The 25687-nt window shown below is 42.1% G+C and overlaps 1 protein-coding gene across 2 annotated transcripts; it reads right to left on the bottom strand.

The window, feature by feature from the left end:
* Positions 1 to 1863: 1863 nt before the first annotated feature.
* Positions 1864 to 18291, bottom strand: LOC119913454 (GATA type zinc finger protein asd-4-like). Of its 2 annotated transcripts, none has more exons than XM_038732882.1 (6): positions 18059 to 18291; positions 11246 to 11737; positions 6900 to 6983; positions 5587 to 5973; positions 2382 to 2526; positions 1864 to 2275 (listed from the first exon to the last, which is right to left on the bottom strand). In XM_038732882.1, the coding sequence occupies exons 1-6, from the start codon at positions 18138 to 18140 to the stop codon at positions 2167 to 2169; spliced, it is 1299 nt and encodes a 432-aa protein (XP_038588810.1). In that variant the 5' UTR covers positions 18141 to 18291; the 3' UTR covers positions 1864 to 2166. The 2 variants fall into 2 exon arrangements, with proteins under 2 accessions (XP_038588810.1, XP_038588811.1); XM_038732883.1 differs by having other exon boundaries at positions 18014 to 18116.
* Positions 18292 to 25687: the final 7396 nt, after the last annotated feature.

Raw genomic sequence — 25687 nt, 5'->3', positions numbered from 1 at the left:
AACTAGCAGCGGTTTTTATGGTAGCTCAGTTTTTACTCCCAGTTCACTAAGCGTTAGGACCGTATAGGCGGTGGGCCGAGGCCGCGGATCTGCTCTATTGTTAGAAAGTAATGATTTTTAAAGTGGTGAACATTGTTTTATTCTTAATCAGATTCCGTTTGTTGCCACTTAAAATTCTTGCATTTTCCCAAAATCACACTTCAAAGTTCGTTAAATTTACCAGCAAACACAGCAGCCTACTCTCTAGCAGATGAACCAATAGCAAGCTGATACTGCGAAGTCACCGACCAATAGATTTAGCCGCATTGAGCACCGCTGTTGACACAATGAAAAACGGCATGGAAGCAGAATATCTCATAGATCTCCAATATGCTAGCTGGAGCTCACGTTTCTCACTGAACAACAGAAAGTAAGAAAGTGGTAGCTCTGTAAGAGGAACTGAAAGAGAAGAGGAGGCATTACAGCTGTTCATTTGTTACGAGTGTTTATTATAAAATTGGTTAAGACTACACTTCATCACTTCAAGCTACACTTTTTATTACATTTTGTCTAAAAATTAGGCACTTTAATTTAGTTAATTTAGAATTTATTATTTGAATAGTTATTATTTATTATCCTTCCAGTTTGGTGAATCAAATATTATTTGATTTGACAGTCCGTTGTTGACTAAAAACATGTGTTGATACAACTATAGGTTATAGTGCTGAATGATAACGTTCGTCGTTTTGATGTTCCGGACCTTTGCTTCAGGAAATTTTCTCTAACTAGACCTCTTTGAAATGTAATTGAATACCCCTGCTATAGAACCACTGCTTCAAAGCTTGCTCTGGTGCGAAAGAAAATCACGTGACGTCCGAAGCAGCGAGTGCTTCATTGCCTGAATGAATCATCTGGCTGGTCCAATCAGGTGATTAACTGGAACTGCGGCGTGCCGATTCTGGCAGGTGATAGGTTGAGACAGTTTTGAGTTTGAGCGCCTCGAGTCTTTATTTGTGGGAACACTTCAATCTGATCGCTGCTGATAAGGTGGGTGCTCTGGCTGTTGAATATATATATTTACAAGAGTCACTACAGTAGCCTTCTATAGCTACATAGCATAGCATTAAAAGGATGTAAAGGATTAGTGTGGCCATCAGCTATATCTTTATAGACTCTATTTAGACTATTTATATTTACAAATTGCTTTCTTTACAGGTGCAGTGCTTGGTTTGTTCAACCGAGCTGAAGTATCATGGGAATACTTCCTCCATGATTAGGCGCTTCACTGCCAAGCATGGAGCTGCTAATAACCATGGGAACACTAATGAAGGTAGGCTTGTATTATATGTATTATATTACATTTACACAATATATGATACTGTATTCCATCAATCATATTTAAATGCATTATTTTCTTTTATTAAAATAATTTTAATTTCGAGAGCTAGATGAAGCTCTTGTGAATATGGTGGCGAAGGACTCGCAGCCCTTTTCCATCGTGGATGACTCTGTGAAGCTGGCCTTCAGTCCGGTGTCTGAAGATAGAAATGGCTCATTCTAAGGTAATAAAAAGGTAACGGTTCATTATGTCAGGTCTTTATACACCACTGAGAACATAGTTATGGAGCTTATATTGCATTTCTGTCACTAGATCCTCAGAAATAGCACACACTGGTCCTTTAAGCAGTTATTTTATGGTCCCTCTCCTTGGTGCAGTCATTTCTTCTACACATTAACCTGTGTAGTAGCACATTGTGGCATAGTTTCTTTGCTCTTGCTGCTCTTCTGTTAAACCTAGTGAAAACTAAAGACCATGGTCTCTGTGAGAACTCATTGTTTTGTAGTTAGTTAGTTAGGAATTAAAATAAACTAAGGAAGTCAGAGTTTTGTTGATATATTTAACATTTAGTTTAATTCTTTTAATTCATCATTATTAGAAGTGTCCTGTTTTCACTTGAGCCCCCGTCCTCCAAAATGTCTGAGCATGTCCCTTTGTACATGTCTTAGCTAGTGTGTCCTTGGCGGTCGTGTTTACCTTGATTGACTGTTAAATGTACACCCAGTGTTCTGTCATGTGTCTCCTCAGTGAGTCTGACACAAGCCAAGTTCCTGTCAACTCTTTTATTGGATGACTAGTTACATGAGGTGTGTACGGTTAGGGGTTAGTTCCGTGTGTCTGTGTGAAAACTACATCCTCTTGTGGACGCACAGCTGAACATTGCATTTGCTGCAGAAGTGGTGAGCGTCTTTGCAGCTGTCCATGAAGAAAGGGATGATACAGCAGCCGAACACCATCCTGAGAGAGGGAGAGGGAGAGAGGGGGAAAAGTTTGTTGACGAGTTTGGCTCAAACAAACAGCCAGGTGAACGCTGTGAAACACCGGTCTGGTGTCTGTGTGTTACCCAAACACGACGCAGAGTCCGCAGATCAGCCAGGCGAAGGCGCCGCTGTGATACACCACTCTGGTTTGGACCCGCTCTCCGCAGTGCTGACACGTGGTCATGGTGGGGACGTCACCCAGGTCACCAGAACCAATCACAACCTGGGCTGAAGCACACGACATTGCACACGCTCACACACAAGATAGTATATAAGAAGAAGACACTTTATTGTCACATACAAGTTGCAAAATTCATTCTCCGCATTAAATCCATCCCTCAAGGGAGCAGTGAGCAGCCGCTGTGCAGCGCCCGGGGACACACTCCAGATCTTTATAGCACTGACTGGAGAATCTAACAGGTTTTTGAAGGGGGGGGAAATAAAAACTCCTGGGGATTGAACCCATGACCTTCTTACTGTGAGGCCACAGTGCAATCCACTGGACCACCCATCAACTTTCATAATAATAATAATAATCATCATCTTTATTTGTAGAGCACTTTTCAAAAACAAGTTACAAAGTGCTTTAACAAGTGTAAAGACAATAATACCCAAGAGACAATAATACAAAAATAATACAAGATAAAAGCATGAAAACATTGAAAAGACTAAAATACAGATTAATATAAAATTAGTAAAATAGAATAAAATAAAAGGGATAAAATAAAGTCAAATAAGATCGGGAAAAGCTCTCCTATAAAAGTATGTTTTAAGAAGGGACTTAAAAGAGTTCACTGACTCAGCCGACCTGATTTCCTCGGGCAGGCTGTTCCAGAGCCTCGGGGCCCTGACAGCAAACGCTCTGTCCCCTTTAGTTTTCAGTCGAGACTCTGGAACAGACAACAGACCTCTGCCCGAGGATCTCAAGGTACGTGCTGGTGCGTATGGGACTAAAAGGTCAGAAATATAACAAGGCGAGAGGCCATGAAGAGCTTTAAAAGTGATCAATAGAATTTTAAAGTCAATTCTAAAACATACTGGGAGCCAGTGTAATGAAGCTAAAATAGGAGTAATGTGGTCATATTTCTTTGTTCTGGTTAAAAGCCTGGCAGCTGAGTTCTGGACAGTCTGGAGTCAATCAATAGATTTTTGGGTTAAACAGGTGAAAAGGCTGTTGCAATAATCCAGGCGTGATGAGATGAAGGCGTGTAAAATGGTCTCGGTGTCCTTAAAAGTTAACATAGATGGAATTTTTGCTATATTTCTAAGTTGATAAAAACATGATTGAACAAGCTTTGTGGTGTGCTGCTCGAAATTTAAATTACTATCCAACCAAACACCAAGGTTCTGTGTGATTTACTAGGGAACCAGCAGATGGCAGTATTTGATTTGCCATCTGCTGAGACCCGATGACCAGGATTTCTGTTTTGTCTGAGTTCAGCTGGAGGAAATTATTTGACATCCATTTTTTAACTTCACGAAGGCAGTTGTTAAGTGAACTAGTGTTGTGTCGTTCAAAGAACGTTTTGTTCATAAGACCTAATCGTGTGTATGACTCAGGAGGAACGGGTTGTCTCAGTGAGTGATTCGTTCATTTTCACGCAAGCGTGAAGGATCTTTAACTCTTACGTTCACTTGTCACACGGCAGCTGCATGGGCTCCGTCAGCACAGGAAACAGAATTGATTAGTTCAGGACTCTCGACTGTGGGTCTGTTTGAGTCGTTCATTTGTCACGTGACAGCATCTTTCGTTCAATCGGCAGGCTGAGTGACTGCCAGCGCCGGAGAATGAGAGGCAGGTCGGCTGTCAGGTAACAGTCACTGGACTGACATTATATAGCTATTTTGTTAATTATGTGACATTTGATAAAGCATAACGTTATTACAGCGTTAGCCCTGTAAACAGCTAACAGCTGATCCAGGTCCACCAGAGAACGCAACGTAACTTTTCCTTTTTATTTACCAACAGAGCCGTGCTGTTGTTTCACAGCTCGTGACTTGTGAACAACCTGGCCGCGTTTGAGGCCGATGTGCTCATGCCTGTTTCTCTGTCTGCAGAATCAGGACCTGATGTGGCCCATTCTGCGTCCAGAACTGCCAAACTGCTGCGTTTATATAATGTTTTAATATTTTTGTTCCTCTCTCTGTGCTGGAGTTCTTTAAGAACTTGGTGGCTTGATCCAGATTATTATTAAATTGGTTGAATTTTAATAAGAGTGTGTTTTTTCATATAGTTTATCAAGCATATTACTTCAATATATTTACTGCAAATCTGATATTAATATTTTACTCATGGATAGGGACGTTAGGCTACTGTATGAATGAGCACTTCAGAGATAATGATAGTAATTATATACATAAGCCTTTATATGGCTGATCTGGTTGTATACTCAGGAAAGATTGTGAAAATGGAAGGATTTAGCCGGAGTAGTGGACTGCATATAGACAACATATTTCTGTGGTTTTTACATAGTTTGAATTTTGTTGTGGGCCCAGGGGGGTTTATTTAATGATGATATACAGTAATCAAGAGGTGAATTTGTGCATTATACTTTGTCAAATAAAGCAAGCCAGGCAGCCTTCTGTGTTTGAGCTGTTAATCGCCCACTAGAGGGCTGCAGCGCCACAATAACGAGCCTAGTTCAAATGAACCAAATGACTCAAAAAAAGATTAGTTCATTTTAATGAACGAGATTTGAATGAACGAGTCTGTCAAAAGACTCGAACTTGCCATCATTGTGTGTGAGAGAAAGTATTGGCCACGTAATGAGCAGTGAAATCTCTGTCCAGGCTTCTATTATTTTTTTATTCATTAATGTTCCCACGAAGCTCAAATTGTAGTCCAGTTTCCACAGTTGTCCGTTTTTCCTATTAAATTCAGCTGATTGCAGTAAAATGTCATAGTATATTACTCTTCAAAGGGAAATTATGAATGGGAAGTGTGTGTGTGTTTCTGTTGGGATGACTGGAAGTTACACTGAATGGATGTGGCTGTATGGACAGAATAAATGTCATATTTTGACAGAATAAATAAAAAGAAATATACTGTTACTAGTTGAATGATTGAAGCGATATACAGTTGGCTTTGTTGCTACATCGGCACGTTAAGAGCTAAAAGGATAAAAGCGTCAGCTAAATGAATAAATGTAAATGTATTCAGACCTGTCTTGAGTTGTGGCTTTGTCTTTACAACTCTGCGTAGAAGGCTGGCATCCCACAGATGTCAACAAACCAAATTATATAAACACTCTAACCCGTTTGATGTTGTAATCATACACAGACACTTACTCTGTTGCTGTTGAAACTCCGGCATTGGCTGGAGCACCGGGGACTGTTGGTATACTTGTGGAGGAGCCGGTGTGTAGGCCGGGGCCTGTTGGTATACTTGTGTAGGAGCCGGTGTGTAGGCCGGGGCCTGTTGGTATACTTGTGTAGGAGCAGGTGTGTAGGCCGGGGCCTGTTGGTATACTTGTGTAGGTGCCGGTGTGTAGGCCGGGGCCTGTTGGTATACTTGTGGAGGTGCCGGTGTGTAGGCCGGGGCCTGTTGGTATACTTGTGGACGTGCCGGTGTGTAGGCCGGGGCCTGTTGGAACGCCTGGATGGGAGGTGGAGCCTGTGCTTTTAAGGGAGCAGGAGGTGTCTCCTGTTCAGGGGACGCTGGAGCATTGGATTGTTCTGAAAGCAAAGGGAAAAGTAGGTTTGGTAAATGGACTGTATTTTGGGCGATGCCTTTCTATTCTGCCTCTTAAAGAAAGTTTTTCCTTGCATCTGTTGCCTAGTGCTTGATCATGGAAGGAATTGTTGGGTCTTGGTTAAATGGTATCACAGAGTACGGTCCAGACCTGCTCTTTTTGAAAGACGCTGTGAGATAACTGTTGTTGTTAATTGGCGCCATATACAGTAAATAAAATTGAATTGAATCTTCTTTCCGTCCAGTCAAAGCGATTAAAACTTCACATTCACCCATTCCTTCACTGATGAGCAGGCTGAGGTGCCAACTGCTCATCAGAAACAAACTAATTATGCATAATCACACACGGATGGCTATGACATAGGGAAAAATTTAGGTTCAGTGCCTTTCCCAAGGACATCTCAGCATGCAGATAAAACGACTTTGTGATATAAACACCAACATCCACATTATACCATTGATTAAAGAGATCTTGTTTAACTTACGCATCTATTGATTAAGAAGTAACCAACAATTTTTCCATTTGAAAATATAACTAATTTGAATTGACATTTAACTACATCAAATGTCCAACAGAGTTTTGTAAATTTATTCAAACAAATATCTAACCAGGAACAGAGTAGACGTCAGAGAGTCAACGCAGAGCAATGGACCAGAACTAGTTAACACCAACTGAAAGACTGTTTCCAGCAGCTACCGGAGGACCAAGAATTAGCCCTAACCCACGCCCCTTTCGAAGTTCATTGGTCAATATCTTCAAAAGGAACTGAGATATTAACAAGCCATAAGCACATTTTGATCAGCTTTGTCCCGTGATGACCCAAAGGAAATTTGGTGGCAATCAGAGCTACAGTCAATGAGATGTCAAAAATGCCAGATGGTGAAAGCCATGTGTGCTGTTTGTGTTTACCTGCTTTTAAGTCCTTCATCATGTTATTGGTCTCTATCACAATGCCTTTGATCTCTTCTACGTTGTCCTTCACCGAGAGAAGAGCTGGAGCACAAACATGTATAAATATAAATACATGCCTATATAAATATACATACACACACAAACAAATAAAAATGTTCTGCCAGGTGTTGGCTTTCCTGTCAAGTTAGGCTCGCAAGTTACTGGGTGTGTTGTGGTGTAATTTTCTGTAAGTTTCTTGGTATGTTCTGTGGTAATTTTCTGTAGGTTTCTGGGTATTTTCTTCTGCAAGTCACTGGGTATGTTCTGTGGTAATGTTCTAAGAGTTTCTGGGTATTTTCTGAGGCAATATTCTGCAAGTCACTGGGTATGTTCTGTGGTAATGTTCGGTAAGTTTCTGGGTATTTTCTAAGGTAATATTCTGCAAGTCACTGGGTATGTTCTGTGATAATGTTCTAAGAGTTTCTGGGTATTTTCTGAGGCAATATTCTGCAAGTCACTGGGTATGTTCTGTGGTAATGTTCTAAGAGTTTCTGGGTATTTTCTAAGGCAATATTCTGCAAGTCACTGGGTATGTTCTGTGATAATGTTCTAAGAGTTTCTGGGTATTTTCTGAGGCAATATTCTGCAAGTCACTGGGTATGGTCTGTGGTAATTTTCTGTAAGTTTCTGGGTAATATTCTGCAAGTCACTGGGTATGTTCTGTGGTAATGTTCTAAGAGTTTCTGGGTATTTTCTGAGGCAATATTCTGCAAGTCACTGGGTATGTTCTGTGGTAATGTTCTAAGAGTTTCTGGGTATTTTCTAAGGCAATATTCTGCAAGTCACTGGGTATGTTCTGTGATAATGTTCTAAGAGTTTCTGGGTATTTTCTAAGGCAATATTCTGCAAGTCACTGGGTATGGTCTGTGGTAATGTTCTGTAAGTTTCTGGGTAATATTCTGCAAGTCACTGGGTATGTTCTGTGGTAATGTTCTAAGAGTTTCTGGGTATTTTCTGAGGCAATATTCTGCAAGTCACTGGGTATGGTCTGTGGTAATGTTCTGTAACTTTCTGGGTATTTTCTAAGGTAATATTCTGCAAGTCACTGGGTATGTTCTGTGGTAATGTTCTAAGAGTTTCTGGGTATTTTCTGAGGCAATATTCTGCAAGTCACTGGGTATGATCTGTGGTAATGTTCTAAGAGTTTCTGGGTATTTTCTAAGGTAATATTCTGCAAGTCACTGGGTATGGTCTGTGGTAATGTTCTGTAAGTTTCTGGTTAATATTCTGCAAGTCACTGGGTATGTTCTGTGGTAATGTTCTAAGAGTTTCTGGGTATTTTCTAAGGCAATATTCTGCAAGTCACTGGGTATGTTCTGTGATAATGTTCTAAGAGTTTCTGGGTATTTTCTGAGGCAATATTCTGCAAGTCACTGGGTATGTTCTGTGGTAATGTTCTGTAAGTTTCTGGGTAATATTCTGCAAGTCACTGGGTATGTTCTGTGGTAATGTTCTAAGAGTTTCTGGGTATTTTCTGAGGCAATATTCTGCAAGTCACTGGGTATGGTCTGTGGTAATGTTCTGTAAGTTTCTGGGTATTTTCTAAGGTAATATTCTGCAAGTCACTGGGTATGTTCTGTGGTAATGTTCTAAGAGTTTCTGGGTATTTTCTGAGGCAATATTCTGCAAGTCACTGGGTATGATCTGTGGTAATGTTCTAAGAGTTTCTGGGTATTTTCTGAGGCAATATTCTGCAAGTCACTGGGTATGTTCTGTGGTAATGTTCTAAGAGTTTCTGGGTATTTTCTAAGGTAATATTCTGCAAGTCACTGGGTATGTTTTGTGGTAATGTTCTAAGAGTTTCTGGGTATTTTCTAAGGTAATATTCTGCAAGTCACTGGGTATGTTTTGTGGTAATGTTCTAAGAGTTTCTGGGTATTTTCTGAAGCAATATTCTGCAAGTCACTGGGTATGTTCTGTGGTAATGTTCTAAGAGATTCTGGGTATTTTCTAAGGTAATATTCTGCAAGTCACTGGGTATGTTCTGTGGTAATGTTCTAAGAGATTCTGGGTATTTTCTAAGGGAATATTCTGCAAGTCACTGGGTATGGTCTGTGGTAATGTTCTAAGAGATTCTGGGTATTTTCTAAGGTAATATTCTGCAAGTCACTGGGTATGTTCTGTGGTAATGTTCTGTAAGTTTCTGGGTATTTTCTAAGGTAATATTCTGCAAGTCACTGGGTATGTTCTGTGGTAATGTTCTAAGAGATTCTGGGTATTTTCTAAGGGAATATTCTGCAAGTCACTGGGTATGGTCTGTGGTAATGTTCTAAGAGATTCTGGGTATTTTCTAAGGTAATATTCTGCAAGTCACTGGGTATGTTCTGTGGTAATGTTCTAAGAGTTTCTGGGTATTTTCTGAGGCAATATTCTGCAAGTCACTGGGTATGTTCTGTGGTAATGTTCTAAGAGTTTCTGGGTATTTTCTAAGGGAATATTCTGCAAGTCACTGGGTATGTTTTGTGGTAATGTTCTAAGAGTTTCTGGGTATTTTCTGAAGCAATATTCTGCAAGTCACTGGGTATGTTCTGTGGTAATGTTCTAAGAGATTCTGGGTATTTTCTAAGGTAATATTCTGCAAGTCACTGGGTATGTTCTGTGGTAATGTTCTAAGAGATTCTGGGTATTTTCTAAGGGAATATTCTGCAAGTCACTGGGTATGGTCTGTGGTAATGTTCTAAGAGATTCTGGGTATTTTCTAAGGTAATATTCTGCAAGTCACTGGGTATGATCTGTGGTAATGTTCTAAGAGTTTCTGGGTATTTTCTGAGGCAATATTCTGCAAGTCACTGGGTATGTTCTGTGGTAATGTTCTAAGAGTTTCTGGGTATTTTCTAAGGTAATATTCTGCAAGTCACTGGGTATGTTTTGTGGTAATGTTCTAAGAGTTTCTGGGTATTTTCTAAGGTAATATTCTGCAAGTCACTGGGTATGTTTTGTGGTAATGTTCTAAGAGTTTCTGGGTATTTTCTGAAGCAATATTCTGCAAGTCACTGGGTATGTTCTGTGGTAATGTTCTAAGAGATTCTGGGTATTTTCTAAGGTAATATTCTGCAAGTCACTGGGTATGTTCTGTGGTAATGTTCTAAGAGATTCTGGGTATTTTCTAAGGGAATATTCTGCAAGTCACTGGGTATGGTCTGTGGTAATGTTCTAAGAGATTCTGGGTATTTTCTAAGGTAATATTCTGCAAGTCACTGGGTATGTTCTGTGGTAATGTTCTGTAAGTTTCTGGGTATTTTCTAAGGTAATATTCTGCAAGTCACTGGGTATGTTCTGTGGTAATGTTCTAAGAGATTCTGGGTATTTTCTAAGGGAATATTCTGCAAGTCACTGGGTATGGTCTGTGGTAATGTTCTAAGAGATTCTGGGTATTTTCTAAGGTAATATTCTGCAAGTCACTGGGTATGTTCTGTGGTAATGTTCTAAGAGATTCTGGGTATTTTCTAAGGTAATATTCTGCAAGTCACTGGGTATGTTCTGTGGTAATGTTCTAAGAGTTTCTGGGTATTTTCTAAGGGAATATTCTGCAAGTCACTGGGTATGTTTTGTGGTAATGTTCTAAGAGTTTCTGGGTATTTTCTGAAGCAATATTCTGCAAGTCACTGGGTATGTTCTGTGGTAATGTTCTAAGAGATTCTGGGTATTTTCTAAGGTAATATTCTGCAAGTCACTGGGTATGTTCTGTGGTAATGTTCTAAGAGATTCTGGGTATTTTCTAAGGTAATATTCTGCAAGTCACTGGGTATGGTCTGTGGTAATGTTCTAAGAGATTCTGGGTATTTTCTAAGGTAATATTCTGCAAGTCACTGGGTATGTTCTGTGGTAATGTTCTAAGAGTTTCTGGGTATTTTCTAAGGTAATATTCTGCAAGTCACTGGGTATGTTCTGTGGTAATGTTCTAAGAGATTCTGGGTATTTTCTAAGGTAATATTCTGCAAGTCACTGGGTATGGTCTGTGGTAATGTTCTGAGTTTCTTGGTATGTTCTGTGGTAATTTTCTGTAGGTTTCTGGGTATTTTCTGAGGCAATATTCTGCACGTCACTGGGTATGTTCTGTGGTAATTTTCTGTAGGTTTCTGGGTATTTTCTGAGGCAATATTCTGCACGTCACTGGGTATGTTCTGTGGTGATGTTCTGTTATAATGTTCTGTAAGTTTCTGGGTATGTATATGTCTGTATTTACAGTATGTGTGTATGTATATGTGTGTATACAGCATGCATAATTGTATGTATGTACTGTATGTATATGTGTATCTGTCTGTATTTACAGTATGTATGTACTGTATGTGCATCAAACTCACTTTCCTTCATCTCCTCCAGGAACTTCATATCTGCAGCTCGGTCTTTCTCATCCTCTGCCTTCCTCCTGTCCTCGCTGAAGGTCTGCTGCATGGCTAGGGCGTCAATGTTGAGCGAGAGCACGAGAGACAGAGACTCCTGACTCAGGCGCTGGTTTAGATCTGCAAAGTCACTGTCTATGGAGGAGTTTTTAACCACGCGCTTGATCCACCCAACATCCTCCATCTTCCTCATCAGATTCAGAGCGTCCTGCAGAACCTCCTCGAGCTGGACCCGTGTCTGCTGCAGATGAACAGAGTCCGACCTGACATCCTTTACTTTTTGCAGCTGTTCGTGTAAAACCGAAATCCGGGACTTCAATCGCTGCACACGCTCCTTGTGGACCTTGGGCCGGGTGCTGTGGATCTGCTTGATTAGGTTATACACGTGAGAGAAGAAACCAATAACGTCCCCAATCATGGAGGATGCCATGATGGATGGTGCTGTCTGCAGGTCTGGAAGAAAAGGTCAGTTTTTATACTTTATGAACACAAACACACACACACAGCAGATATAGACAGTGCAGACAGTGTACAGGCCATGTTACGAGCTGGACTTTAGCAGTTACATGGTAAGAATGCTTCTCAACTCATCATTACAGAAAGATTCCCACATAACTCCGAGTTTTAACTAAATATACCAGCAGATGTGCCTTTGCAGTCAGTCAGAAAGGTCTGTAGGTAGCTAAGTACATACCACAGATTCCAAGGAATGGATACTGTCTTATTAGGGCCCGAGCACGACCGTGCGAGGTCCCTATTGAATTTATAAAGATTATTAGGGCTCGAGCACGACCGTGTGTGGTCCCTATTGAATTTGCTAAGATTACTTTTTTTTTCTTTTTTTTCTGCAAAGTAAGCTCTATTTTGGGGACCTGAGCATACCCGAAAACTCACCAAACTTTGCACACTTTTTCAAAATTTTGTATTTTATGGGTTTCGCGCATGGGCGTGGCAAATTGACTCGATAGCGCCACCGAGAAAATTGAAAAAAATCAACCCCTTGTTGACGTTCAACCTACATGCACGAAATTTTATGGGGACGTATCATATCAAGACGCACAAAAAAGCCTCAAGAACCCATGCCCTAAAGTCAACAGGAAGTCGGCCATTTTGAATTTTACGGCCATTTTTGGATAATTTACAGAATGCAGGGTTACTTGTGGTTCCTAGAGTCTCCAAAAGTAGACTAGGAGCCAGAGCGTTCAGCTATCAAGCTCCTCTCCTGTGGAACCAGGTTCCAGTTTGGGTTCAGGAGGCAGACACCATCTCCACATTTAAGAGTAGGCTTAAGACTTTCCTCTTTGATAAAGCTTATAGTTAGGGCTGGCTCAGGTAGTCCTGAACCATCCCTTAGTTATGCTGCTATAGACCTAGACTGCCGGGGGATTTCCCATGATGCACTGAGTTCCTCTCTCCTCTACTTTCTCTCCCTCTGTATGCAACCTTATCCCATTATTGCATGTTACTAACACAACTTCTCCCCTTTCTGGTAGTCTTGTGCTTTCTCGTCCCTCTCCTCTCTCCTATCACTTCCTGCAGGTTCTCTGGCTCTGGAGCTGTGGAGTCTGGATCTGTGGTTGCGGGTCACCTGCTGCCCCTGTGTTCCTGCTCGACACCCTCTGCTGCAACGACTATTGTTGCTAGTCTTATTGTTATTATAATCATTAACATTACGATGGTTACCATTAACACTATTATAAATATCTGTACCATTTTTCATTCAGTCTATAGCAACATTACCTTCACTGTCTGTACCTCTGTGTGTATATTGTGTAGGCTGCCTCCCTCCCCTCTCTCTCTCCTTACATCCCTCTCTCTCTCTCTCTCTCTCTCTCTCTCTCTCTCTCTCTCTCTCTCTCTCTCTCTCTCTCTCTCCTTCACCCCCAACCGGTCGAGGCAGATGGCCGCCCACCCTGAGCCATGGTTCTGCTCGAGGTTTCTGCCTCTTAAAAGGAAGTTTTTCCTTGCCTCTGTCGCCTAGTGCTTGCTCTTGGTGGGAACTGTTGGGCTTCTGTAAATAACATCACAGAGTACGGTCTAGACCTGCTCTTTTATGAAAAGCGCTGTGAGATAACTGTTGTTGTGATTTGGCGCTATATAAATAAAATTGAATTGAATTGAATTGAATAGAACTGCGGTATAGGGAGAAGCACACGGTCAGCTGGCTGCAGCTAAATCTGGAGTGCACTCGTATTCAATTCTGTATGGTAAATTCAGTTTTAACGGAGCAGAGCGAGCTGACAGGCAGAGTTAGAGACTTTTTCTGTCCGTTTCTCTCTTTACAAAGACGCATGTTGCAGTCAGAGTCTTCTCTGAAGAGGGCAATGAAGTCTCAGTAGTACCCGATGCGAGCACCACATACAACACAATTTATCAAATTACACAACGGATATACAGTATGAAAATAAGATTAATTGGATTATACTCACAGGAAGTATAAACCTGTTACATGCGTCTATTAAAAGTAAAGTAACACAAAAATGTCAGGGAAATTACTTTACTTAGATTTCAGGACTGCAGTTGTACATTTGAAATACCTTCCTACCTTTCTGATAGGAAGCCTTCTTGAGGTGGTATAAAATATTTCTTCTTATATTCTGATTTGAGTTGTGGACAACTATGACCACATGAATTAAAAAAATTAAACATTTCACTTTAAGTCAGCTATAACATAAGTCTTGTTCATCAGACTACATGCTGTACAGTATTTGTGGACAGATTTTGTCCCAGGATTTATTATGCATTTCTTCTTCTTCGTTGCATGATTTAGAATAATAAGGTGAGAAATGGGTCTGTTCTGAGTTCATCCTGCACTGCAGCAGCTAATAAAGTCCATTTAATCCCAAAAACGCTTTTCTTTTAGGCAGGCTGGAGCAGAAAACAACTCACCTTTCTCAAGTTGTACAGTAATGTCACATGTGTATGAAGGTGGATCAAACAAGCTAATCTTAAATGTCAAAGTAGAGAGGAGCCTAGTAGGCCTATTTATTTTCATTCATTACACAATATGAATAAGCTATGCAGACAGTTGTAAAGAAAGAACATCTTTTTCTTCTGTTCTCTACTTGTTATAGTTACACAGTATTAGGGGTGTGGGCTGTATTAAAAGTATCCACTGTTCTCCCATGCTCTAACACACAGTAAAGATGAAATGTGTGCTGTTCTCACATTCTTCCTCTGTATGTACACATAAACAACAAGGCAGGGAAATATAAAAGGAATTTATTTTATTGTTTGGGTACATTATTGTTCAGTGTACATGTTCACATCTGCAACAAACTTTACGTGCTTGATAACTCTCCCACCCCGCAGACATCTACACGTCAATACCGATTTATATTCATAGCGGCAAGTGCTATGTAGCTCCACATAGGGGACACAGGAAGTGACATATAACACCTTCATGCGGCGTCGGAACCGCGTAGCAAATTCACAGCCGCACCGGCAGAGCTCCAGAATGTGCAACTCGGCCGGCTCACACGCGGATGCGCTTACAAGTGCGAGGGCCCGCCCAACGCTGCTTGCAGCTTTAATTCCATTTATTACTGCCGCACATCGCGCTGACGCTGTGAACACGACGTGGTTCTGATGGCGCTGTTTGCAAAGTGGAGGAAGAGAGAGACAATAACGAGGGACGAAGAAGAAAGAGTCCAAAGTGTGGGATTATTTCAAATTAAAAGGCCGCCGGCAAGCAAAAGTACTTCTTAAACAATGATGAATGGATGAAATAATCTGCAGAAGCTTCGAGAACTAAAATCATGGTTAGCTGCAGCCTTGATGGGTAGCGAGTTTCAGAGGTATGGTGCTTGGTCCTGAGTGCCTGGGAGGAGGGAGCAGGTCTGGGAGGTAGGAAGGGGCCTGTTATGCAGGGCTTTGTGGGTGAGGAGGAGGATTTAGTGATGAATGCGTTGGGGAACAGGGAGCCAGTGGAGATTGTGGGGGGTCACAGGAGCGTTTGTTGCAGAAAATGACCCCAGTCTCCTATATTTCATCAATGCGTATGTTTTCTAACTAGTTTTACACTGTATTCTTGTCATGTTCTCACGATCTTGATCTTGTGCAGTGTCTCGTCTCGTGGGCTATGAGTTTGGTCACACCTCTAATCTGAGCCCTTAAATGTCCCCACCACTTTCCAACGCAGAGTGAGGCCCTCGGGTGTGTGCCATGCTGTAGTGACGATGATGATTACTTCAATTAAGGGCAATGATTATAACATAATCCGTACGCTATCATAAAGTGAAATGGTCACCTACTGCTGGTCCTGCTGGTATGTGCTGCAGAAGCTCTTAGACATTGTTTGTGTAGCGAGCAGAGTTTCCTAACGCAGTCTTCACTTCAGCTTACTGTCCTGATGGCTGAGCTTATGTTGTCTGCATGGCTAATCCACCTGCTGTGAAAATGACTTGTAGGCTAATGGTACTTGAGTATGACTTGTGTACTCCATGGCCACCGCTGAGTGGGAGTGAGTACACTGACCCATGGCACATAGCCCTCAGATGGGCTAGGGGAACATTACAGTAGGTAGACATGTTATATGGAAGGACGGTGTATTGGTGCGGGGAGCCCGACTGATTTCACCGGGCTGCCTGGGCCAAAAATGCCAGGGATTTTCGGGCTCAGCCATCTCTAGGGTTTCCAGAGAATGGTCCAAGAAGTACACACAACCATAAGTAAATAAAGCAGCAAGCGCCAATGATCGGGCTCCACGAAAAATGAAGCTTTTAATATTTTCAGAGGAGACCAGATGCAGCTGATTTAACAGATTAAATTGATGAAAGAATTTGGACTCAACATCCAGCTTCTTTTTAACACAAACTTGACTTTTACAGCATCACATTGAGGTCAGAGTGGGTAAGTACATGTGTACTTGACTGGTGGGTGAAATGTTCAACCCACATGGCAAATTTGGTGTTTCCAAGGTTTAGCAGAGACTTCAAGAAGAAAGTGTCACTGGATCCAAGTAAACAGGAATACTTTGACTCCCTGTGACCTGAACAACCCTGTTGTTGTTTAGATTGGACTTAATTCGCCTGGTGAATTGAACCCTAACCCTACTGACTGAGCTACTGGTTAGAGGCTGTTCCCACACACCTTCTCACAAGTTGAGGTAGTGACGTCACATGTACCTAACTCATGTAGTTTTGTCAGTTTAAACCTAAAACACCTACAGTGAAGATGTTGGTGTGAAAATTCTGACATTTGATCCAGAACTGAGCAAAAAAGAAACCCCTCACATGTCTGTAAATATCTGATTCTATCTTTTCTTGTGACGACACTGAAGAAATGACACTTTGCTCCAGTGTAAAGTAGTGAGTGTTCAGCTTGTATAACAGTGTAAAGTAGTGAGTGTACAGCTTGTATAACAGTGTAAAGTAGTGAGTGTACAGCTTGTGTAAAAGTGTAAAGTAGTGAGTGTACAGCTTGTATAACAGTGTAAAGTAGTGAGTGTACAGCTTGTATAACAGTGTAAAGTAGTGAGTGTACAGCTTGTATAACAGTGTAAAGTAGTGAGTGTACAGCTTGTATAACAGTGTAAAGTAGTGAGTGTACAGCTTGTGTAAAAGTGTAAAGTAGTGAGTGTACAGCTTGTATAACAGTGTAAAGTAGTGAGTGTACAGCTTGTATAACAGTGTAAAGTAGTGAGTGTACAGCTTGTATAACAGTGTAAAGTAGTGAGCGTGCAGCTTGTATAAAAGTGTAAAGTAGTGAGCGTGCAGCTTGTATAAAACTTTAAAGTAGTGAGCGTACAGCTTGTATAAAAGTGTAAAGTAGTGAGCGTACAGCTTGTATAAAAGTGTAAAGTAGTGAGTCTACAGCTTGTGTAAAAGTGTAAAGTAGTGAGCGTGCAGCTTGTGTAACAGTGTAAAGTAGTGAGCGTGCAGCTTGTATAACAGTGTAAAGTAGTGAGCGTGCAGCTTGTATAAAAGTGTAAAGTAGTGAGCGTACAGCTTGTATAACAGTGTAAAGTAGTGAGTCTACAGCTTGTATAACAGTGTAAAGTAGTGAGCGTACAGCTTGTATAAAAGTTTAAAGCAGTGAGCGTGCAGCTTGTATAAAAGTGTAAAGTAGTGAGTGTACAGCTTGTATAAAAGTTTAAAGTAGTGAGTGTTCAGCTTGTAGAACAGTGTAAATCTGCTGTCCCCTCACAATAACACATCACACAGCCATTAATGTCTTAACCGCTGAGTACTTAACAAAAGTGAGTACACCCCTAAGTGAAAATATCCACATTGGGTCCCATTAGCCATTTTCCCTCCCCGGTGTCATGTGACTCGTTAGTGTTACAACCCAACCCCAACCCATAATAACAGTTTTAACAGAAGTGTAATGATAAATGAAGTGCTGAGAATGAGAATGAGTGCTGGTAGTGACGAGTTGGCATGGATTAAAGATCCTTAACTGATTGACCCAGTAATGAACAGAGAATATTGCACCATATAGGGAGCAGTTAGTGATGAAGAGTCTGTGTGTTTGACAGTCTGAGGGAGGAGTTCAATACTTTGATTTAATGTGTTTAACAAATCAGCCTCATGGAGTTTTTTAACATTAGTTTGATTTGTTTATTGCAACAAAATCACAGCAAAATGTGCACTCAAACTCACTTTACAAACGCAACACAAATTTCGGACGTGGCTTGTATGTGAAACTGCATTACACACACACAGATTTAGACTCTTTAACACACACACATACTGTATGTACCCATAATGAGATGAATCAGACTCTTACCTTACAGCTCTGAGACTAGACCAAGAGAAGAATTTCAGAGCTCACCTGCCCAGCACCCCTTCACTCCTCTCCTATGGCACAAACACTTACTGTAAGAGGATGAAAACAAGGTGGAGACAGACGCCATACAAAGAATCAGAACTAACCTGTTAAGTAGCTACCCGCCCACGAAACCATAAGCATGTTTGTGTTGATGGATGTCTAATGTATGACATCAGTGAGGACTGGCTTAATTCTTTAGACCCCCCCAGACACAGAGACACCTTTCCACAGTTACAGTTCTTCTCTGCCAGAGAACCACACAGCTCTCAGCATGATGTTCTCATAACAATGAAAGACACGAGTTTCCTTCAGATCCTCCTCCATCACCCCTGTCCCCAAATATCCAAGGACCACAGGTATGAAGGACTACAGACCTGTTGTCAACCTCACCCTTTGCGGGTGAGGAGGAAGACTTCATACTGGATGCTTTGGGGAAGATAAGAAGATAAGATAAGAGAAGAAAACCTTTATTTGTCCCACAGTGGGGAAATTGCGGTTTGCAACAGCAAAGACAAGAGCAGAGATAGATAAGTGTACAAAGTAGCATAAACAAGTGTCAGACAAGAAAGTACCATTCTTACAGTAAATAAATACAAAAAAACAAAAAAACAAAGTTAGCCTACTGTACATTAAATAAGACTAAAGGACTATGCCTTATACTGGACAGTCTCCTGCGGCATAAATAAAAACTGGTAGTATGAAAGTAGTGTAGAAGGGCAATGCACATAAGTCAGATATAGCAAACTGTATTATACAATAACTGCGCATGAATTAATAAAATTGTACTTATGATAATTGCACAAATGAAAATGAAAATTATGCACAGATATAATAATGGCACATAGGTTATATTGCACAGAGTCAACAGTGTTCATTGTACAGTCTGACGGCCGCTGGAAGGAAAGATCTGCAGTATCTCTCCTTCACACAGCGGGGATGGAGCAGCCTGTCACTGAAACTGCTCTCCAGGGCTGACAGGGTGTAGTGCAGGGGGTGCGACTCATAGTCCAGCATAGCTGTCAGTTTAGCCAGGACCCTTCTGTCTCCCACCTCCCTCACTGAGTCTAGAGGACAGCCCAGGACAGAGCTAGATTTCTTGATCACCTTGTCCAACTTTTTTGTGTCCCTCTCAGTGATGCTGCTGCTCCAGCAGACCACAACGTAGAGGATGGCTGACGCGACCACAGAGTCATAAAAAGTCTTTAGGAGGGGCCCTGTCACTCCAAACGACCTCAGTCTCCTCAGGAAGTACAGCCTGCTCTGACCCCTCTTGTACAGAGCATCTGTGTTGTGAGTCCAGGCCAGTTTGTTGTTCAGGTGAGCACCCAGGAACTTATAAGTGGCCACTCTGTCAATGACCATTCCCTGGATGTTCACCGGAGGGGGGAGGGCAGACCGCCGTCTGCAAAAGGTTCTGTGTCAGTCCTCTGTACTCTGCGTCGTCATCATCAATGATGAGGCCGACAATGGCAGAGTCGTCAGAGAACTTCTGCAGAACACAGCTGTCCGTGTTGTGTCTGAAATCTGCCGTGTAGAGGGTGAAGAGGAAGGGGGCCAAGACAGTCCCCTGGGGGGCACCCGTACTACACATGAGACATACCGACGTGCTCTCACAAACTGTGGCTGGTTCGTGAGATAGTTCAGGACCCACTGTGACAGCAGGTGGTCCACACTAGTCCTCTCCAGCTTGTCCTTCAGAAGCGTCAGCTGGATGGTGTTAAAAGCTCTTGAGAAATCAAAAGACATGATTCTCACTGTGCTCCCGGGCTTCTCCAGGTGCACGATGCTGCAGGAAGATGACAGCGTCCTCCACTCCGATGTTGGGCCTATAGGCAAACTGCAGCGGGTCCATGGAAGGGTCCACTGTGGAGCGGAGGTGTTGCAGGACCAGTCTCTCCAGCGTCTTAGACGTCGTAAGAGCCACCGGCCTGTAGCTGTTGAGGTCTTTAGGGTGCGGTGTTTTTGGCACCGGTACCACACAGGAGGTCTTCCACAGCTGTGGTACCACTCCCAGCTTCAGGCTCAGGTTGAATTTCCGCTCCATAACTCCACACAGCTGGTCTGTGCAGGACTTCCGGAGCCTGGATCTGATGCCATCTGGACCTGCTGCTTTTATCGCCTTGATCTTCCTTAGCGCCTGTCTCACCTGTGCTGCTGTGAAGGACAGGGGTGGGCAGGGGGCTCAGTGCTGGGGGCGTGAAGAAGTCTGTTTGGGGATGGGATTGGTGAGAGGTGAGGTGAGCCGGAGGTGTGAAAGACTGAGGAAGTGCATTGTCAGGGAGCCAGTGAAGATTCTGGAGGATGGGGGTGGTCACAGGAGTGGCTGAGGAGGCGGACAGCAGAGTTTTGGATGCATTGAAGTTTATTTTCAGCTTTGGCAGATAGTTGATTCGACGGGCAATGTTTTTGAGGTGAATGAAGATAGCCCTGTCCGTCTGGACGTCATCAGCATAGAAGTGGAAGCGGAGACCATGGAGTATAACATGGACCAAGTTACACATCCAAAAAGAAAGACTCACTCAATACCAATTACAATGCTTTGAACACATTTGGAACATTCTGTGGATTGCATCCACTTTGCTATTCTTCAGAGCTTAACAATGTGTCCCAGAATCCCTTGACTTGCCATGAAGGTTGCTCAGAAGGAAAACGTCCATAGGGAATACTGGTGTGAGGAGCGTCCGGACAAAAGATGAGACAGAGTTGGCATTCTGTAATACAGTAATGTAGTAACAGTAATGCAACACATCGTATTGCCCAGTCATGGAAATGCCAATTATAAAAGGAATATTTGGTATTTGGAACATTGTTGAAGCGACAGGTCACGTGACAGCCTCACATGTAATTGGAGCAGTTCGGACCGTTTATCAAAGGATGCCATAATGACTGAACAGAGACAGCTGAGTAGCAAACCAGCTCAAACAACAACTCCACTTTGGACACCTGCAAGATTTCTACAATCTCAACAAAATACTTCACTCTATAGCTTCACAAGAAAGTAGGCTGGAGCACAGAATGGACTCACAACGATGTCATCGTTGGATAATTGCAGGCCAATCACAACAACATGTTTGCATTCAAGAACAGATCACGTAGAGCTCTCCAAGTTCACACAATCATCACCTTATGGTCACAGCGGTCTGAAATAAAGTTCATCGGAAAGGAACATATTCTGAGCCGGACAAGGCCAGAAACTGCTGTTGGAGTAAAGATGCCGAATTTCACAGCGTCTTACTGACAGACGAGAGGACCTACAAGCTGAAGATTTACACAAAGAGGACAAAAGTGAGAAAATAGCCATCAAAATCTCTGTTCTAAGCCATCACTGTATGAGAAAACGTACAGTACAGTGGACAAAAGTGGACATTGGTACACAGAGATTATCTGGACAGATCCAAAGCAGATCCAAATGGACCATCAGATCCTATTGCAGAGACTGGAACATTTCATTGGCATTAAAGGAACCGCTCTAAGATGGTTTAAGTCCTATTTATCAGATCGATTTCAGTTTGTTCATGTTAACGATGAGTCCTCCATGCACGACAAAGTTAGTCATGGAGTTCCACAAGGATCTGTCCTCGGACCAATCCTCTTCACTTTATATATGCTTCCTTTAGGCAATATTATCAGGAAATATTCCATAAACTTTCATTGTTATGCAGATGATAGTCAGTTATATCTATCGATCAAGCCAGACTAAACTCATCAGTTAGCTAGTCGCCCTGGCCTCCAGCACCACTGTGAGGAATATTGGAGTTATCTTTGATCAGGACATGTCGTTTAAGTCTCACATTAAGCAAATTTCAAGGACCGCCTTTTTTCACCTACGTAATATTGCGAAAATCAGGAACATCCTGTCTAAAAATGATGCAGAAAAACTAGTCCATGCATTTGTTACTTCAAGGTTGGATTAATGCAATTCCTTATTATCAGGCTGCTCGAAAAAGTCCGTTAAGACTCTTCAGCTCATAGTACCTTACTACCCCACCAGAGCACTGCGCTCCCAGAATGCACCTGTGGTTCCTAGAGTCTCCAAAAGTAGACTAGGAGCCAGAGCGTTCAGCTATGAAGCTCCTCTCCTGTGGAACCAGGTTCCAGTTTGGGTTCAGGAGGCAGACACCATCTCCACATTCAAGAGTAGGCTTAAGACTTTCCTCTTTGATAAAGCTTATAGTTAGGGCTGGCTCAGGTGAGTCCTGAACCATCCCTTAGTTATGCTGCTATAGGCCTAGACTGCCAGGGGATTTCCCATGATGCACCGGGCCCCTCTCTCCTCTACTTTCTCTCCCTCTGTATGCAACCTCATCCCATTATTGCAAGTTACTAACACAACTTCTCCCCTTTCTGGTAGTCTTGTGCTTTCTCGTCCCTCTCCTCTCTCCTACTATCACTTCCTGCAGGTGTTTCTGGCTCTGGAGCTGTGGAGTCTGGATTTGTGGCTGCGGGTCACCTGCTGCCCCCGTGTTCCTGCTCGACACCCTCTGCTGCAACGACTATTGTTACTAGTCCTATTGTTATTATAATCATTAACATTACGACTGTTACCATTAACACTACTATAAATATCTGTACCATTTTTCATTTAGTCTATAGCAACATTACCTTCATTGTCTGTACCTCTGTGTGGATACTGTGTAGGCTGCCTCTCTCCCCGGTGTCTCGCTCTCTCTTGTCGTCTCTCTCTCTCTCTCTCTCTCCTCTGTCTCTCTCTCTCTCCTTCACCCCGAACCGGTCGAGGCAGATGGCTGCCCACCCTGAGCCATGGTTCTGCTCGAGGTTTCTGCCTCTTAAAGGAAGTTTTTCCTTGCCTCTGTCTCCTAGTGCTGCTCTTTGTGGGAACTGTTGGGCTTCTGTAATTATCATCATAGAGTTCGGTCTAGACCTGCTCTTTTATGAAAAGCGCTGTGAGATAACTGTTGTTGTGATTTGGCGCTATATAAATACAACTGAATTGAATTGAATTGAATCAGAGAACATGTCTTGGACTTCAGACAGAGCCACCCTCAGCTGACAACCTGGATGTAAATATCCCGGATACACGCACTGTACTCCTCCCATAATGAGAGAGCTACCGTGCAAAGCAGAGATTAAGGTGAGAGCAGGTGAAACCAAAAGAAAAGACAGAGATAAAAACAATGTGTGGACAGACGTCAGGACTCACCTGCTCACGCATATGAAACTACACGCTACACATATTTTCATTGGCGGGCAGATGCATGACAGAAATGAGGACTGGCTGCATGTTTCAGACACAAACAAACCAAAGAATGTTGAATGAAGGTTACAGTTCTTCTTCTCTGACTGAAACAGCTCTCTGCATGACATTCTCATAATGCTCTTTAGCTCTGTGTGAGAGTGAAAACCACATAAGGTTAACAATTTCACTTCAGATCATTTCAGCAGATCCAATTTTCCTTCAGATCCTCTTACATGATCCCTGTCCCTAAATAACCAAAGACCACAGGACTGAACTCACCCGACCCCCTTACCTCTGTGGTCATGGATATATATATACACCCACATATTAAGGCAGCTGTAACACCTGAACACCACAGTACCTGCTGCAGTTATGTAAGACTGCGTGAAAAGCTGGTGAGCACTGAAGTCTGAACAGATAGCTAATGATTAATGGTTGAAAGAAATAGAGTAAATTAATCAGTTTGAGTCATTCTTCTGTGATTTCAGCTCCTGAAATTAATTTGGATATTTGGTGCTTTCTTCTATGACAGTAAACTCCTAAAAGTAGACAAAACAAGACAGCTGACATCTTGTTAACAAGACGTCGCTGTGGGCTTTGGAGAACAAGGATCAGCATTTTTCACTATTTCCTTCAGTTTATGAACCAAACAACAAATCAGTTAATCGAGGAGATTTGCGACTATTGTGGACAATATTGAAATTTGAAAAACAAATGTTATTATGATTCTGAAAAGGAAAACACTGACATTATGAAATATTTCTCAGCTCAGACAAAGTTAAACTAACACCAGAAAGATAAATATGAACGCCAGCAGTCTGATTTAACCACGTCGTAAACAGCTTTTTAAAAGACTGGTGCATTATGACACGATACACCAGCAGCAACCACTCCGCACTTTAGAGAAACCAGATTACTTGTCTTTGTTTGTAGGATATTGCTTAGCCACTGTGCACACAAATGTGGGGGGCAACCCTCACCACTGGATGTCACTCAAACTTACACACTGAACCTCCAAACACTCCCAGTTCTTTCCATCTTTTAGCGACGCTCACTAAATCTCACTGTTGTTTCGGGGGGGGGAGAGAGAGAGAGGCCTGCTATGCCTCCTGAACCCAAACTGGAACCTGGTTCCACAGGAGAGGAGCTTGATAGCTGAACGCTCTGGCTCCTAGTCTACTTTTGGAGACTCTAGGAACCACAAGTAACCCTGCATTCTGGGAGCGCAGTGCTCTGGTGGGGTAGTAAGGTACTATGAGCTCTTTAAGATAAGATGGTGCCTGACCATTAAGAGCTTTGTAGGTAAGAAGAATGATTTTAAATTCTATTCTGGATTTTACTGGAAGCCAATGCAAAGAAGCTAAAACAGGAGAAATGTGATCTCTTTTCCTGGTTCCTGTCAGAACACGTGCTGCAGCATTCTGGATCAGCTGAAGAGTCTTAATGGACTTTTTCGAGCAGCCTGATAATAAGGAATTGCAGTAATCCAGCCTAGAAGTAACAAATGCATGGACTAGTTTTTCTGCATCATTTTTAGACAGGATGTTCCTGATTTTCGCAATATTACGTAGGTGAAAAAAGGCGGTCCTTGAAATTTGCTTAATGTGAGACTTAAACGACATGTCCTGATCAAAGATAACTCCAAGATTCCTCACAGTGGTGCTGGAGGCCAGGGCGATGCCATCCAGGGAAACTATATCTTTAGATAATACGTCACGGAGGTGCTTAAGCCCCAGAGCAATAACTTCAGTTTTATCTGAGTTTAACATTAGAAAATTACAGGTCATCCAGGTTTTAACATCCTGAAGGCACATTTGAAGTTTAGTTGAGTATCAACTGCATAACAGTGAAAGCTTATGGAATGTTTCCTGATAATATTGCCTAAAGGAAGCATATATAAAGTGGAAGGATTGGTCCGAGGACAGATCCTTGAGGAACTCCATGAGTAACTTTGGCGTGCATGGAGGACTCATCGTTAAAATGAACAAACTGAAATTGATCTGATAAATAGGACTTAAACCAGCTTAGAGCGGTTCCTTTAATGCCAATGAAATATTCCAGTCTCTGCAATAGGATCTGATGGTCAATGGTATCAAATGCAGCACTAATATCTAATAAAACCAGTACAGAGACAAGTCCTTTGTCTGATGCAATAAGGAGGTCATTAGTAATTTTCACCAGTGCTGTCTCTGTGCTATGATGAGCTCTAAATCCTGACTGAAAATCCTCAAATAAACTATTGCTCTGTAGAAAGTCACACAGCTGTTTAGCAACTGCTTTCTCCAGAACCTTAGAGAGAAATGGAAGGTTAGATATAGGTCTATAGTTGGCTAAAACATCCGGATCAAGTTTGGGCTTTTTCAGAAGAGGTTTAATTACAGCTACTTTAAAGTACTGTGGTACATAGCCTGTTGATAAAGATAGATTGATCATAT

This window comes from Micropterus salmoides, unplaced genomic scaffold, assembly GCF_014851395.1.
Source record: "Micropterus salmoides isolate LMB-PRFRI ecotype aquatic unplaced genomic scaffold, ASM1485139v1 Ms_hic_scaffold_2, whole genome shotgun sequence".
Classification (NCBI taxonomy): Eukaryota; Metazoa; Chordata; class Actinopteri; order Centrarchiformes; family Centrarchidae; genus Micropterus; species Micropterus salmoides.
The sequence above is the reverse complement of the archived record's forward strand: the minus strand, read 5'-3'. Positions and strand labels throughout refer to the sequence as shown.